General features: G+C 44.4%; 1 protein-coding gene across 3 annotated transcripts in view; it reads left to right on the forward strand.

Annotated features, from left to right (window-relative positions):
* The window catches only part of XPNPEP1 (X-prolyl aminopeptidase 1), a 32,689-nt gene extending 17,565 nt beyond the window's left edge, over window positions 1–15,124 (forward strand). For all 3 annotated transcript variants that reach the window (XM_068949690.1, XM_068949689.1, XM_068949691.1), the window contains exons 11-21: window positions 3,277–3,366; window positions 4,708–4,758; window positions 5,890–5,948; window positions 6,686–6,763; window positions 7,568–7,639; window positions 9,681–9,741; window positions 10,608–10,677; window positions 11,793–11,966; window positions 12,851–12,927; window positions 13,656–13,754; window positions 14,800–15,124. In XM_068949690.1, coding sequence (XP_068805791.1) covers window positions 3,277–3,366; window positions 4,708–4,758; window positions 5,890–5,948; window positions 6,686–6,763; window positions 7,568–7,639; window positions 9,681–9,741; window positions 10,608–10,677; window positions 11,793–11,966; window positions 12,851–12,927; window positions 13,656–13,754; window positions 14,800–14,925 — 957 coding nt within the window. In that variant the 3' untranslated portion in view covers window positions 14,926–15,124. The remainder of the gene's footprint in view (window positions 1–3,276; window positions 3,367–4,707; window positions 4,759–5,889; window positions 5,949–6,685; window positions 6,764–7,567; window positions 7,640–9,680; window positions 9,742–10,607; window positions 10,678–11,792; window positions 11,967–12,850; window positions 12,928–13,655; window positions 13,755–14,799) is intronic.
* Window positions 15,125–15,917: the final 793 nt, after the last annotated feature.

Consider the following 15,917-nt stretch of genomic DNA (forward strand, 5'->3'; position numbering starts at 1 on the left):
AGCATCTGAAGATGGTTCCCCTTATTTGTTTCAGTAGCTTGAGGATATGGAGTGATATGTGACATCTTACATGGAAGACGGGAGGAGCAGGACAACAGAGTTGTTACAGCAGGGAACACTAGGACACGGATAGCCTGCAGGCACTTGTTGTCCATGCAGTGAGTGCATCTGCTGAGGGACAGCCATAGTATCAGAATTTTTTCTGTATAGCTTTATGTGCTATATCTTACCCTTGTACTTGAACCTGGCTGTCTGGGAGTCCTGCAGTCCACCTCGTATCTTGTTAGAGAGTCAGGAGAGGAGACAGTCAGTGAAGGACACAGCAGCAACTACAGACAGATAAGTTGACTTCTATGCATCTTGTGTACATACCTTGTTTGCTGGAGATCACGTTCTCTCTGGAAGTCCACCCAATTTAGAGACGTCTAGTAGCAGACACTATGAAAAGCATCCTAAAAGATGCTGTGAATAAACACACTACATAGTGAAGTGACTGGGAATCAAGGACTAGTTGGCATTTTTCCAGATGTTACTTTGGAAGACCAGACCCAGCAAACAGGATTTTGTGCTCTTACTGAGATGCTGAAGAGTCGAGGCTTCCTGCCCGAGAATCACAGGGCTCATATGAAGGGGGCACCCAAGAAAAAACTGAATTGTAAAAAGTGTTTAACTGCAAGTCTTCATTCACCCACTACTAGGTTTCTGCTTCCTCCAGGTGGGTAGACATCCTCTTTCTGTTTGACATGCTGCTGCAGGCGCATTTAAGGTATGGCCGTACCAGTGCCAACGTAGCAGCTTGCGGTACTTGAAAGCCTTTCCTGTACACAAGAATTTTAAAAGCGACCTTCTCCATTTCCCAAAAGACGGAGTCCCAATAGCAAAGTCTGTTTGTGTACCCCAGACTGCCACAGTCTAATACCAGCACAAATCTCTCATCGCCAAAATAGCAGCAGGAATGGCAATTTCTTTTCTCCAGTGATGATATTTGCTATATACCTTGGTACCTTCAGTGCACTTGGAGCACTGGGACAGATAATAAAACCAAAGAGTAAAGTGCTGAGAAGTTCTGTCGCTGTCAGCATATCCCTTTAATGCAAAATGTGTCTCTCAGTGCCTTTGCACTGACTTGTGGGAGACATGCACTTTCCCTTGTGTTTAAGTTTGGGGGGGGAAAAAAAAAAAAGGCTCTCAACCCCCCTGGCCCTCCCCCTGTCCCCCCCCCACCCCCCCAAAAAAAAAAAAAAAAAAGAAAACTGAAAAACCCACTCTCAAGACATGAACATGAACAGGACGGACACAGTTTTTTTCCCTGTCCAGTGTTAAACCTCCTGAAAGCAGCAATCCATTTCTAGGTACAAGTGGCCTCTGAACATAAAATGCTTAAATTTTGCCCACTGCCTTTTATTCAGGGTAGCAGAAAGCATAGAGGCTGTGGAGCATCCAAGATAAATGTTGTGGCTCTTCTGACTTCAGAGTAAAATACCCCTTGTTGTATTGTAGTTGGAGTCAATGGACTAACACCAGTTTAGGTAAGTTGCTGTAGCTGATGTAATGCAGAGTATCCATATTGAAAAGTACAGCCGGTCTGGCCTAGATAAAGGACTGTAATGAGTTGTAGTGATTACAACACTACAACTAATACAACACTACATGATACCCCTGTAGCGCTGGAAGTCTTTACTTATGTTGAATCATTTCTGTGCTGGGTGCCCTCTGTACGCATGGGGAGAGTCCCTACCCTAAGGAGCTCTGCTCGGTGGGAGCAGAAGGGGAAGAACTGAAAAGTCTTGGTTAAAAACCACCCTGTGAGTCAGTGGCAGAGTCAGAGTTCCTTGTGCTGGGTGTTTTTTGCTAGCTCTATGCTGCTTTACAGCAGCTGAGCAACTGGCCCCAGGGTACTTTAAAGAATGCTAGTGCTAGAAGTCTGTCTATTGCTGTCTCCGTCAAAGCCAAATATTGATGTTGGCAAAAATCCAATACATTATTAAACACAGACCTGCAACCCCTTTATAGATTTGCCTACAACTGCATGTAAGTAGGCTTTTTGCAGATTAATAGATCTGGGCAGTATCTGTGAAAGACAAGCCAATCTAATACAGAGATCTGACTGTGGAGAAATTCTGCCCTGACTCTTGATAGTTTCCTGTGGCTTTTTTAGCACTTCAGTTTCTTCATAATGTAGTGTAATTGTCCTACTATTTTTAAGAATCTGGAAACTGTAAGTCTCTAGGATTTATGAGAAATAGGTCTTCTCTGAAGGTCCAAGAGGCCTATCCTGTATGTGGGTGACGTTAATTTGTAGGCTGGTGCGTTGAGAATAAGAAAACAGCATGCAGCTTGGGCTGGGCTTGTATAAGAGCCCTTCCTACCCCCCAGAGTATAATGGGTCAAGCAGAGAACTGGAGCAAAAGACCTCGCTTTTATTCCTTCCTCTGCGGAGCGTGACAAAGCTTGGGCAAGTTACCTCAGATGGCAAGTTTTTGAAGGGATGCTCAGGACCAGCCACGCATTCCCGCTAACATAGACAGCTGACAACTAGGGGAAATGTTCAGTGGTAAGGGATAAGTTACTAGTGCCTAGTGCAAGGTCACCCCATCCAGACACAGGAAAAGCTTTTCTCAACCCCTGGGATATGCCTCTTTTAGTAGAGGACAGCATGTGGAGCTGAGCTCTGCAGTGGCCTTTCATGTTTTTTTGGCTCTTGATGTGTTTGACAGGGCTGATGCTTGTTAGAAGTGGGGGTGCTAAGTGCCGAAAGAGCTAAGCCCTTGGGGCCCAAGGGAGCCTCCAGGTTTGAGTCCAGTGCTTGGTGCTGGGGCCTGTTTGTTTGCCTGTTGTTGCGTGAGGGTGACAGTAAGGTAACAACTCAAGGTGACTCTTTAAGTCCATGTTTCCACAGCCTAAATTTCACTGAAGTCCTTAGGTTTGGTGTTTCTTTTTTGCTGTTTCTGGGTCTTCAGATGTACTTCACCAAGAGGAAACCCATGGATTGGACACTGGTACGATATTCAGGCTTTTCAGATCTTGACCCTGCTTTATGATGTGCTGTTGGCACTCTAGTTCCGTGGATTCCCCTGATGACTCCATCTCCTACAGGCAGGCACTACTCCTCTTTATTCCCCAGTGTACTTAGCTAACTCCTGGTAACTAGTATCCCACAGTGCTGAAGGTTTAGAGGGACTGCCGAAGTGCGAATTGTGGCCAGGCTGGGTTATTAAACTTCTAGGATTATGTTGTTTGACTAATCCACGTGTAATCCCCGTCCTCCTGCTGCAGGCTTACCGATACCTCACCCCATATACCCCCATCTGTATTGCAAAAGCTGTGAAGAATGCATCAGAAACAGACGGCATGAGAAGAGCACATGTAAGTAAAGCCTCAAGAGCCTCCTTCTGTGTGGCAAGAGGTTTGCTTTGCATCCAGGGAACGAGATTACGTTTTCCTTTAAGCTGCAGCGTTTTGGATTAAAAAGCAAATATTTGGATGACAGAGTAAAAAATGTTTTACCTCTTCTAGCCTTCTGTTGAACATCTACTGCTGTTGAAGCGGGTTTTTTGCTTCTTCAGCACTCCTTTGGAGCGAAGAACACCACAGGTAGTAGTGCGAGTAACCAAACTTGCTCTGTTGGGGATTGCTTAGACTTGGAAGTGTTAGTGTGAGCCCTTGAAGGGATGTTCTCTCACTTTGCTAAGTGCTGTTCTTTATCTCAGTGGAGTCTTTAAATTGTTATCACCTGAATAAATGCAGAAAGAACATAGAGAAATTCTTTGACACGTGATGCAAAACACAGGCCAAGATATTCAGAAGCAGCCAGTGTCCTGAAAGTGCTCTGTTTTTGCATCATCATCATGACACTCTGAAAATGGTGTTGATTTCCCAGGAGAGTTGCATATTTTTCCGGAAAAGAAGCAACCTATGTAACAGTTTCACAGTGGGGCTGAAAATTTCTCTTGCTTATTTCCTGTTACTTTTCAAGCAGCAGGTTTTACAACATGAGAAATGTGCCAGTTGGAGCAGGGCTGGCAATTCTGGGCTTGCCCCATATTTACTGCTGGTTCCTTGGGATCTGCTGCTTTCTAATTCAGTGCTTTTGTTTCCCTCCTTATCAGTTATGGAAGAGTTGAAATACTTGTACTGAGCACAGACACTTTTTTTTTTCTGCCACCTGTAGGAGAAATTATGCCTCGCTCTTGTATGTTTATCTCCTGCTTGTTGCCCCTTTAGAAAAAAAGGAAAAAGAGAGGGGGAAGCAGGAGGCCATCGGGCAGGAGAGAAGCCAGAGATTGTGTGGCAGAGACAATATGGTGCCTCTGAGGCTCGGTGCTTGAAGGGCATGTTTCCTTGTCGCAGGCTGAGATGGGCTGCATCTCCCATGATCAGAAACAAGATGATTTTCTGTGTTGAAGCAGAAGAGACTTGAGTCATGTGTGGGGTAAAGCCAATGCTTACTGAGGACTTGGTAATCCTTTGTGATGAGAGACTTCCCAGCAGCAAGTCTTTATTAATGTTTATTTAATTGCTTTAATAAATTTCCAGTGCTTGCATTAATTACAAGATGCAAAACCTGGACAAACCTCTTACATCATCTAGTTTGTTTCTCTGAAGCTTGCAGGTCTAACTGCTTTGCATTAAAAGCAGTGTTTCTACTGAGACTTTACAAATCTTATTTGTTCTCAATTCTCTTTTTTTGTGCCTATTTTAACACAGATCAAAGATGCTGTTGCCCTATGTGAGCTCTTTAACTGGCTGGAGAAGGAGGTAGTGTATTATTATTTTTAACCTGGAGGTTTTATTGCTAAGTAGAATTCTTCATAAGCACAAACCTTTTGATATTTTTGTAGTGCCTGTGCTAAGACAGGGGGAACATCTGGAGTTGGTTTATTTGTTTATTTGATTTGAGGGATTTTGACTGTGCTTCCATCCAAGGCTGAATTAATTTCTTTGAAAACATATTCCCACTTATTCTGTACAGACCAAAACCAGAGCAGCTGAGGAGTAACCGGAACAGACTTAATATAGCCTTAATACTGTCCTGTGCTGGTTTGGTAGTGTACATTATGAAATAATGTCCAGTTTAGTGCAGTATTGCTAGAGTATTCTCAGAATATTCAGTCTTGTGCAGTTTATGAATGGAGATGTGCCCGCAGGCTTATGTGCAGTAAAGATGGGATAAATCAAATTGCTCATGTTTGCTCTGGGTTAGGAGTGTGTAGTGAAGGAAGTATTACACATATTACACAGTACCTTACTAAGCTGTGTTCCTTCTGTGCTACTGAATGTCTGAGCCCATTGACTTTACCTATGAAGATGCTTTGGTGACTTCCAGAAGGTGCCTTTTTACCTGAGTACCTCAAGAAATCTGCCTTGGGGGATACGAGACCTGTCTCTGGCTCCCACTTGCCTGTTGTCCAGTCCTGGGGAAGTCGGTTCAGCAATATGTGTCACAGGTTTTAATTTGCCAAACACCTAAGATAAAATTCCATGCCCCTCCTTCCTCCCGCTCCCCTCCAAGTGCTTCTATCTCTGAATAAAAGCAGATTTCAGCTAATACCACAGACTGTTGAAACAGAGAGAACAGTTTAAATCTGGTATAATGTGACTCTGTGAAAAGATGCTGCCATATAAGATGCTACTTCTGTGCTTGCCTATTGTTCCCCAAACAGGGTTCAGCAATCCTGCCCTGACCAGTTCTGCTTCCTGCTTCTCATTACGCTCTGCACAGTACTGCTGAGTTTTGTTTGTCCTCATTGGGGAATGAGGACAGAAAATCTGGAAAGCAGCCACTTCAGGATTGGGTTTTATAATGCTTAAGCGTTGGGCCTTCTCTGCGCATATAGCGTTTCCTTTGCTTGTTGGCATGCTAATTCAGCCTAAATCTTTGTCCCCTAGGTTCCAAAGGGAACAGTGACAGAAATAATTGCTGCAGACAAAGCAGAGGAGTTTCGCAGGTAAAAAAATAAATCCCATGTGAGGCAGTAGCATTCTGGGTCTGTGGATGTGGTGTGTTTTTTTGTTTTTTGTTTTTTTTTTTTTAATCCTTTGGTTTTTATTTTACTCTTTAGAAATCCAGCTCACTGTCAGAGGTATTTTACTCGAGGACAAACCATTACGCCAGGATTTTTTTGAACACTTGAAAGAGTTGGGGAAGAAAGGGTTTTCTTAGGAGGTACAAGTCCCAGCCCACAGGATCCTACCTGCTTGCCCTATGAGATAGCATTGAAGGGTGCTGTGGGTTAGGACGCTTGAATATGAGACAGTTGCTCTCTTACCTTGGAAGAGTTTAATTTCCCCTTCCTCTGATTGAACAGTGAGCATCATTTGTATTGAGCTATTCCACGTGTATCTCAATCTAAAATCACCTATGAGTACATAAATAACAAAGAAGAAATTGTTTAGGCCATCTCTTCCCTGGGTAGTCTGGGTGGTGAACTTCCTACTGATAAGGAGTGGATAGAGATAGAAAGCAAGTTTTTATGTGATTGGGAAGATAGAGTTTGGATCTGCACGGTTCTCCTACCTGAGTGTTGCTTGCCTAAATGGCTTTCAGGGCTAGGGGGAGGCTAAGGTGAAGTGAAATAGAGCATGAAGATAAAGTTGCAGTATTTACCAGGACTCTTCTCCTGCTTGCCATTTGCTGGGACGCCCCAGCTGGCTAATATGCTCCTCTCGTCTATGCTTCTTTCAGCCAACAGGAAGACTTTGTTGAATTGAGTTTTGCTACCATATCAAGCACAGGTCCAAATGGAGCCATCATTCACTACAAGTAAGAGAAACAGCTTCTCCTTTTGTCCTTCACCAAGTGTACCTGGGATGAGCTCTGTAGCTTCTCTGTGGAGTCACAGCAGAGTACAACAGAGAGATGTAATTGCTGTCAGTTGCCATCTTGCTCTATTCCACAAGAGCTTCCGCACTGATTACGTTTAAAAACAACTTGCTCTGCTGGCTGGAATGCATTTATTATGATGCTGGTCTTCTCTGTCCTTTGTGACCACTGAGGGACTATCTGTCCGAAGTGGTGACTGACTCAGCTCAAAACAGTTAAGAGTATAGGTAACATCTGTGTTGGAACAGAGATTTAATCCCTGGCTCAACTCAGTCTAAAAGCTTTTATGTCTGTGAAGAGCTTTTTTTTGTTTCCCTTGTTGCATCCACCACAGGCTGACTGGCCGACCTGGAGATGGGCTTGACTTGGTCTCTCTGTGCTGTGGGACAATTGCTAGCTCTGGAAATCAAGAGGGATGTGTGTCTGCTCAGAGGCATAAAGAAGGGCTATTTTGGTGGGGGAAGGTTGAGGGTAGAGCGCGAACTGCACTGAAATAAGTTCAGCAGCAGGTGTTGAGGGTTTTCCTGGAAGCAGTAAAACTATTCTCTGCACCTTAGTTTTATTTACTGTAGACAAATACACTCTTCACTATGATCCCTGGCTCAGCGTGTGTGGTATTTCCATTGCTGCTACAAGAAATGAAAGCTGACACATTCAAACATGCAGTTAGCCTGGTTTTTGGGCCACAGACTTGGGCTGGAGACCTTAAAACTATGGAACAAATAACTGTGTTTAATTGAACAGGCCAGTTCCTGAGACCAACAGAACCCTGTCTGTGAATGAAATCTACCTCCTGGACTCGGGAGCGCAGTACAAGTGAGTGGGTTAAATGGTGCTGAAAACACTGCTTTTTCTGCTCCTAGGGACCACCCTGCCGGGTCAGCTCATACTTGCTCTGGCAAGCACAGCAACACATAGAGGCTAACTGAGTGGTTTTATGAGTGCCATTTCACAGAGAGCCTGTGTATTGTACCTTCTCTGAAAGGTGTTTGTGGGATTTTGAATATAGCTGTTGGAAGAAACCTGCATGGGCCTACTTAAGCATTGGGGAGGTCTAGATGGGTGTGGTTTGACTCTAGTTTTGAGATCTCTGAACTAGATAGAGGTGGCACATCAATGCTTTGTTATGAGAACCACCAATTCATTTCATAGACACATGGAACTGAACTGGCCCTTATTGCTGGAGGTGGCAGAGCATGCAGAGGTGGATTTCTGCCTGGCAGATTTTGCAGCGAAAGCACTGGATGACTGATTCCTGGCAGCAGGTTTTGAGCTAGATTCAGGGTAGCAGACAAGCCTTCTCTGGGGTAGGGAACAGGATTTAAAAGTGTAGTTCCTCTCCGAGTCCCAGCACCAGCGTTGCTGATGGCCGTTCTCTGACTGATGGTGTGTGTTTCTGTCTGTCCCAGCTCTGTTCACTGATGCGTTGGTGTTAAAGCTGCAGGCCTGGCTGCCCTGGTTTATCCTTGGGCTGCCTACACAGCATCCTGCACAGCTGAGTAGAGTACCCACCCTGCCAAGGTGTGGGCAAAGGGTGCCAATTTGACTGATTTTTGAGGCCAAAGCAAGGTGGAGCAAAGGCATGGTGGAGAGGGCACAGCCCTCTCCCTCTTTCCAGGGAGGGTCAGAGGCAGGATATCACATCCCAGTGGCCTCTTGAGTCTGAGGTATGTTGGGGAAGGCAGCATGGCTGCTCACTCAGCGCCATTTAGTGGCCTCAATCTTTGTGGATGTTTATGGTGGAGCTCTGACTCCTCAAAATAAAAGTGATATTTTTAACCAGTGTAAGTAGATTAGGAATGGTTTGTTCAGAAAGATGTGGGGTGGACCTGACTGCTTCTTTGAGATGAGCTTTGTCTTTAGAGCTGTGAGCTTTGTCTTTAGAGCTATGCCTTTTTGTTATGTCAGTCAGGAAGAGCTTTGAAGAGGAACCGTGCAAACATCCTTTGATAAGATTTTTACAATGAGATCTTTTATTGCCCCTCTGATGGCCTAATTAATGATTTCCTTAGTGCCACTATGAAAAGCAGCCCCTTGAATAAGGCTTAAGCTGGACATCAGTGGCATTTACCACAGCGCTGTGACAGGGATGCTCAGCTTGTCACTGCTGAGAAGTTAAACCGTGAGTTCTTTGTGACTGTGGTGTGTGTGCGCGCTGGCGAAGAGCATAGGCACAGGAATTAATGTTTCAAAGGAAACTTATTTATTTCAAGGCCCTCTGTGTTTTTGACGCCAGGCACAAAATGATATTCGTAGAAGGAACTTAGGGCCGTTCTCTGATGTCTCAGACTAGCCCCCATCGAAATGATGGAAAACTTCTAGAAATTTTAGTACAAGGCATCCTGAGGGTGAAAAAGACACTCAGCCCACTTATACTTGCTTTTCCAGAGCTGACAGCCATCATTTATGTGCATATATGTATACATACATACATGTATGTATACATACATGCATATTTTAAGCTGCTAAAGAATCTTCTTTTAATGCAAGTAGACTAAACTTGACCTTCTATGTCCTATTCTCAATGGGCAGTGCCTGTTGCCGATCCGCAAATTAGCTTCACTTTTACAAGCAGTCTAGATTCTAATTTGAGAAGAGCTGTGGGATTCTTATGGTTGAAAGTTAATGTTCTGAATTGTAAATGACTGTTGTTGCATCTGGGATGAGTGCAGGAATTTTTAGGATTAGGAAGTGTTATATCATCAGTGTTTTGCATAGCACAGAGCAGAGAACTTCACCCAGTCATTAGTTTGGTTTGTTGCAGTGTGACTGGCTTTTTCTGTGCTTTTTCACTTTAATCTCTTTTTTCCCCCCTCACCCCCCATCATTTTGCATCCTGTATCTTTGCCTTTGGAAGAGATGGCACAACAGATGTGACCAGGACAATGCATTTTGGCATGCCGTCAGCCTATGAAAAGGTAACGTAGCGTTTCAGTGTGTTTTGTGATCTGACCCTTGTTATTAGAGGTACTTGAACAGTCACTGTGGTGCTTAAAAAATAATAACATGCTCTACTGCCATATAGTCAAAGGGATCTATGGAGTATCACTTATTAAATAATAAAACAAGTGACAGCATTTTTGTAAAGACTAAAAAGGAAGCTCTCGGGCTTCAGATTTCCAAAATATAAGTGCAATAAGATAGGGAGGTATCATTCTTTAATTCAAGACGCACACCTCTCACCTGGAAAGTGACGCATCTTCTCCAAGAAGTAATAAAATCAGCAGACTGAAGATGCACGTTTTTGGCTTGTCCAACCTGGGCTTAAGGTGGCTTAATATAGTATAAAACTCAGTGTTTAGTGCAAGTGGTTTGCTGTAGTGGTTTGTGTCTAGCTTACTATGTCCAAAGCTAGTCTGACTGCTGTAAGAACGTCCATGTTGGGAACTGAGCGATGTAATTTGGTTTATGTAAAATCATTTCTTTAATTAAAACTCATTTCATCATTAGTTCACTCTGGGATGGAAATATGCTGTAGGGTATTCTCGGGAAGTAAAGCTATAGCCATGAAGAAAATCAGTCATCATGGGTCAAGTGAATATCCTGTTGCTAAACCTGCAGTCTGTTTGTGCCACACGCTCCATAATTAGCTGATAAAGATCCTTAGAGTAATGTAAACTCTTTCTGCTCGTGCTTTGCTTTGGCACGCTAGTCATAGGAGAGCATGAGCAAGTCTTGCAAGCTTCTCCACAATTTGCTGCAAAATGTAGCTTTGCTCTCCGTTTCTGGGGAGGGCAATGTTTTATCTCTCCCTGTTTACTCATGGCACATATTGCCTTGACAGGAATGCTTCACATATGTCCTAAAGGGGCATATAGCTGTGAGTGCGGCCATCTTCCCGAATGGAACCAAAGGTAGGTTGGTGGGGTGGAGGTCTCGGGGTGTTTTGACCACAGCAGTGACCTCTGAAGAACCATTAAGTGGTCTGAGAGCAGCATTATGGTAGACAAGTCTGGCTGTGTTAGGCAGATGATGTAGCTCTCCATGTCTGTTTCTGTCACTGCATTCTGGATTACTGATTCCCTCTCTTTCAGCAGCAACTGGTGCTGAAACGTAGGGAGGAATTGAAGGGAGTTCAACGTGCTCCAGTTCCAGAATAGCGGTGACTTTAGCCACTGAATTGCACTCTAACGCATCTGTGGTCTTTTTGTGCTTTGAGATTGCCTTTATGCTTTACTCATGGCTCTATCAAAGGGAGAGGTTGCTTTCCAACTTCAAAAGGACTACCTACTTCTCTTCTAGTTAATGTGTAATCTCTTTTATCAGCAAACAGCATGGGACTATGACACACAAAGGAGATGTTTTAATTCTGTGCAGGAGAAGCTGTGTTATGTATTCCTCCTTGGTGAATTTGTTGCAGAGGTATTTTCTCCCTGGCCAGGGAAGAGTTGCCCCCAACTTGCATTCTGGGGTAGCTGAGGGTAAAGCAGTTGGGTAGTGATATGAGAAACCCCAAAAGAAATTGCAGATATGGGCCCAGTGTTCCCATACAAACGTAGGAATTCTCTGCATTCAGGTGGAAACGACCTGAAATGAGCGCGTCCCAGCATGAAGTCCGGCTGGTTAGTTCACCAAATGCAATTGTCCGGTCTTCCACTTTGGGTTTACTTAGCGTAGCTGCCTTTAAGAAAGTTGCTGAATTCTCCGTTGGCATCTAACCCTTAGATCCTTTCCTGAAAACCCCAGTGGAGTAAGCAGCAATGCAATGTTTGTGATGCAGGCCATATTTTGAAGAGCTGTGTAACTGGACAGGGAGAAGGATTCTCCAGCTGAGAGTCTGGGCTTGAACGTCAGACTTGCTGAGTATGGTAGCATGTCTCCTGTAACTTGTAACAAACCAATGACGTTATTTATTTATTTTCCTCACGTTCTCTAGGGTTGAGCCCTCAGTGTGGTTATCAGAAGCTCTGAGGGAGCCTTGCTTGATCAAGTTCTCTCTCCACATCTCTCTTTTCCCCTTGGCCTGCAGGTCACCTTCTAGACTCCTTTGCCCGCTCTGCCTTGTGGGACTGTGGTTTGGATTACCTGCACGGAACAGGACATGGAGTTGGCTCTTTCCTAAACGTACATGAGGGTCCTTGTGGCATTAGCTACAAAACCTTTGCAGACGAGCCCCTGGAGGCTGGCATGATTGTCTCTGATGGTATTTAGTATTTGTGTTTCTCTCTGGCTATTGGGGAAGGGAGTGTGCTTTTAAGATGTGGAGGGAATAAATCTGACAGTGGTGGAATGGGAGGGTGGGATCACAAGCCCTGATCCTACCTCCTCGTTTTGTCACTTTCATTGTCATTTAAGCTCTCTAGAAAAAGACCTTCAGATGTTAAGGCTTTTACCTCCCATAAATCATCTTTGCAGTCAGGTGCTGAAGGCGCACGCCCTGCTTTGTACAGTGCAAACTGTAGCAGAGCTGTGCTGCTGACCAGCTTGGCTCTGCCATGCAGCCTCCCATTCTGCAGTGGAAGAGCTGGCTACAGTTCATGATAGACACTAGGCTTTCAGGAGCTAATCCTGTCTTTGCTGTGGGCTGTTGGAGGCAGCTGTTAGATATCTCTGTGCCTTACTTCTTCAGCAGTACGTTAACTACCTAGCAGGGCTTGCTGAGAGACTTCGATTCCTTCAGGCCTGCAAAGTCCTTCCAGTGAGAAAAGTGAAGCCCAGGAGAGCACCCTCTCTGACAGGAAGGTCCCCCCCAAAACAGTTATTTTAAAGACATTAATTTTTTCTGAGATTTTTTGGTACTGTGAACACATGTACTGTGCTCACCCTTGATTTAGCCCTCGAGCTCACAGAGCCTCCTTCTATCTGTCTGGTTTCTCCTCTCTCGTTGAGAACTTTTGCTGTCACCTTGCTTGGGGCTTTTGTGCAGATTAAGTAGAGTCAGAAATTTGTTTGCCTCTCTGGATGCCTGATGTCAAGATTGTTTAGTGACCCCAGTGGACCAAAACCTTAGAGAGGAAGTTTGCCCATAGGGAATAAATATTTACAGTGTCTCTGTGTGGCTTAGCTGTTTATCATCTGTTTCTGCAGAACCTGGCTATTATGAAGATGGGTCTTTTGGGATCCGAATAGAAAATGTCGTCCTTGTGATCCCTGCTGAAACCAAGGTGAATGACCTGCTCGAGTTGTACTTTTCTCCATGCGTCAGTGGTTGTAAAACTTAAAAGTACTGGAACTTCAGGTGTGACTGTGCTGCAGACAGTTAAAGGCTACTCATGGGTGTTGCTCTCAAAAACCCTGAAATAGTGAAGACTGATTCTAAGTCTCCCCCGTTAACAGAGACATCAAAGACAGTTCTGCTTCTGCAGAGTTTCCATAGGTTGAAATTGATATGAGAGAGGAGTGTTTTGTTTTTGTTTTTTTTAAATTTTCTCTCAGGATATCCAAGAGCAGAATCATCTTTAATGTAGTGTAGTGTAATGCATTGCAGAGTAGAGTAGAGTATCCCCTCAAGTGGGGATTTACCTCTCTGACTGAGAGCCCCCAGTAGCAGTAGAACCAACACCAAAGTCAGATTTTGACATAATAGGTGCAAGCCTGGGTGGGATATACTTTCAGAAATGTGAAACTGGAAATGGCCATATGGTCATCAAGCCTAGTCCCTTCAGGTTGTGATGTGGGAAACGGCCTTTTAAAAACTACTATTGAAGGAAATTACTATGGTTTGTATTGCTTGAAATATCCAGAAAAAAGTAATTACAAGTTGCTACCTTCTGATACAATTCTTACAAGGGTTGTTCTTTAGTGGCCTGTGACATGAAGAACTGAAGAGCAAGTGTGATCTGGCAAGGGCGGTTTCTAAGAACTAATGACCCCTTTTGTCTTTCTGCTGCAGTATAATTTCAAAAACAGAGGGAGCCTGACTTTTGAACCTTTAACCCTCGTTCCAATCCAGACGAAAATGATTGATGTAAACTTGCTTACACAAAAAGAGGTAAGAGGAAACAGTAGGTTTGCACTGCCTTTTATTAAACAGAGCAGAACGAGCTGGTTCTAGTGTATGATAGTCGCTGGCCTCTGTTCCAGTTTGGCCTCCGACTTAATCTTAAACGTGGCCCAGTTTTGGGTGGGAGAGTGAACTGGATGACCTCCAGAGGTCATTATTCTGTGATAAAGTCTGCTGGGACTGCTCTGATGATGTTGCTTTGGTAGTTTCTTTGACATCATATGTAATGTTCACTCTTCTCCTCTCTTTCTACCGCTGCCTTTATTTGCTCCTGTCAGTCTATCATGCTCTCTCCCCAGAAACTTGTACTAATGACTGTCCTGTGTTGCTGTCACTCTCTACTTGTGACCAATCCCATTCAATCATGCCATGCTCTGCAGGACATGTGAGCAGACATCAATGATATTTGCTTAGTTGTGTTAATCGCCTGAGTAGCTTCATTCCCTAAGCTTTTGTTTTGGGTCTCCCTCTACCTTCACCCTGGCTCAGTTTGATCCTGCTTTTCTAGCACTCTCTCTGCTTTGCCTCAACCCATCCTCCTTCTCTGAATGATGATCCTATTTGCATTTCCTTTTCTGAAGAGTACCGTGAGGTGTACCAAGATCAACCTTAAGGATGCCTGTTCAGATCAGTAGGGCAACTTCTGTCTCAGGATTGCTCTGTTCAGAATTACAAATCTGCAAAGCTGTTTACTAGACAATTGCAAGGTAGTTATTCTGGCTTGCTAGAGGCAGTGATTTGCAAAGACTTAAGGCACTTCAGTCTCACTGAACCTTAACTCCTCTGAAAACGTGGGTCTAATTGCTTCAGTTCCCACCCCATCAAATTAACAAGTCATTTCCGTAGATCAGAAGCCTGTCTTTCTGGAACAAGAACTTATGCCAAGAGCCAAACAGCCTGATCGTAGAGAGGTTAATGGCATATGAATGTCTCTGGCTGTTCATGAGAGCCAAAGATGTTGCTGTGCTTGTAACTTATAAGGGTACCAACTCTTCCCATGTATACTGAATGTCGTGCCCTTTGTTTTCTCTAGTGTAACTGGGTGAATGACTACCACCAGAAATGCAGGGAAGTAATTGGAGCAGAATTGGAGAGGCAAGGCCGACACGAAGCTCTTCAGTGGCTGGTTCGGGAGACGGAGCCCCTCAAAGTTCAGTAGCGTCGCGGTCATCTCCAGTGAAACATTCGGGCCACGTGGTGTTGTAATGATCTCAGTGCCACTGGGAGAACATTCTTGAATAAGTTTTTGAAATCAGGAGAGGGATTTCCTTTAGTTTCTCCCCCCATCCTTGTGTGGAAGTAAGGAGGGTTCCTGTCTGAACACTTTTTTTTTGGGGGGGGGGGGGGGGGGGGGGGGGGGAAGGGAAGGGAAATAGAAAACATACAAAATAAAGAAGCATATTGCCTTTGAAACGGGTGTCTTATTGAAATAATGACGCTAAGAGACAATACTGGAATATTTTATACTGTCTGATTTTTTTCACTGTGAAAACTCAGTATTTTTACATACTTGGGTTCCAGTTGCTCATATGCTACCCACGCAGCAGGGCTGATCACTGAATAAAAGTTTCCAACCCCTTATTTGCTCCGTCTGCCTTCTTTTGCAGTCAGTGATGCATTGGGTTAGCCAGCCTGAAGAAAGGCATAGTAAACGCACAGGACCAGACAATGGCACGTATGCAGCCAGCCAGCGAGGAATGTGTGCAGAACTGCTATGTGCTTGGAGTTGGGCAGAGGTTATGGAGAAGCCTCATGGGAGTCATTAGTTCTGCCTAGGCTTTGTGACAGGTCACAGAAGGGCTGTAGTGACACAGCAGAGGGTTATGCGTGCAGAGCACTCAGGCTAGTACTGCTGTTTCTTGTGGTAGCTTGCAGTATACCTGCATAGCTCTTGGCAGTGCAGGATAAGTGGACAGTATCATAGAATTTCAGTTTTTCCTGGACACATGGCAATTACAAAGTAAAAAATACTGCATACCGTGGACAAAAGGCCTTGGTGCTGCTTTGGCTCAAGATGCGTCTGCCCTTGGTCACCAAGGGCGGTGCTCTGGACTGCTAGACAGTGCACGAAGACATCTAGTGGTTAAGTAAACTACTACAACTTAAACGTGTATAGGAGAGTCTTCCACCCGTTTTCACACAGGAAGGAGA

The sequence above is a fragment of the Struthio camelus genome, chromosome 7 (genome assembly GCF_040807025.1).
Source record: "Struthio camelus isolate bStrCam1 chromosome 7, bStrCam1.hap1, whole genome shotgun sequence".
NCBI classification, from domain to species: domain Eukaryota; kingdom Metazoa; phylum Chordata; class Aves; order Struthioniformes; family Struthionidae; genus Struthio; species Struthio camelus.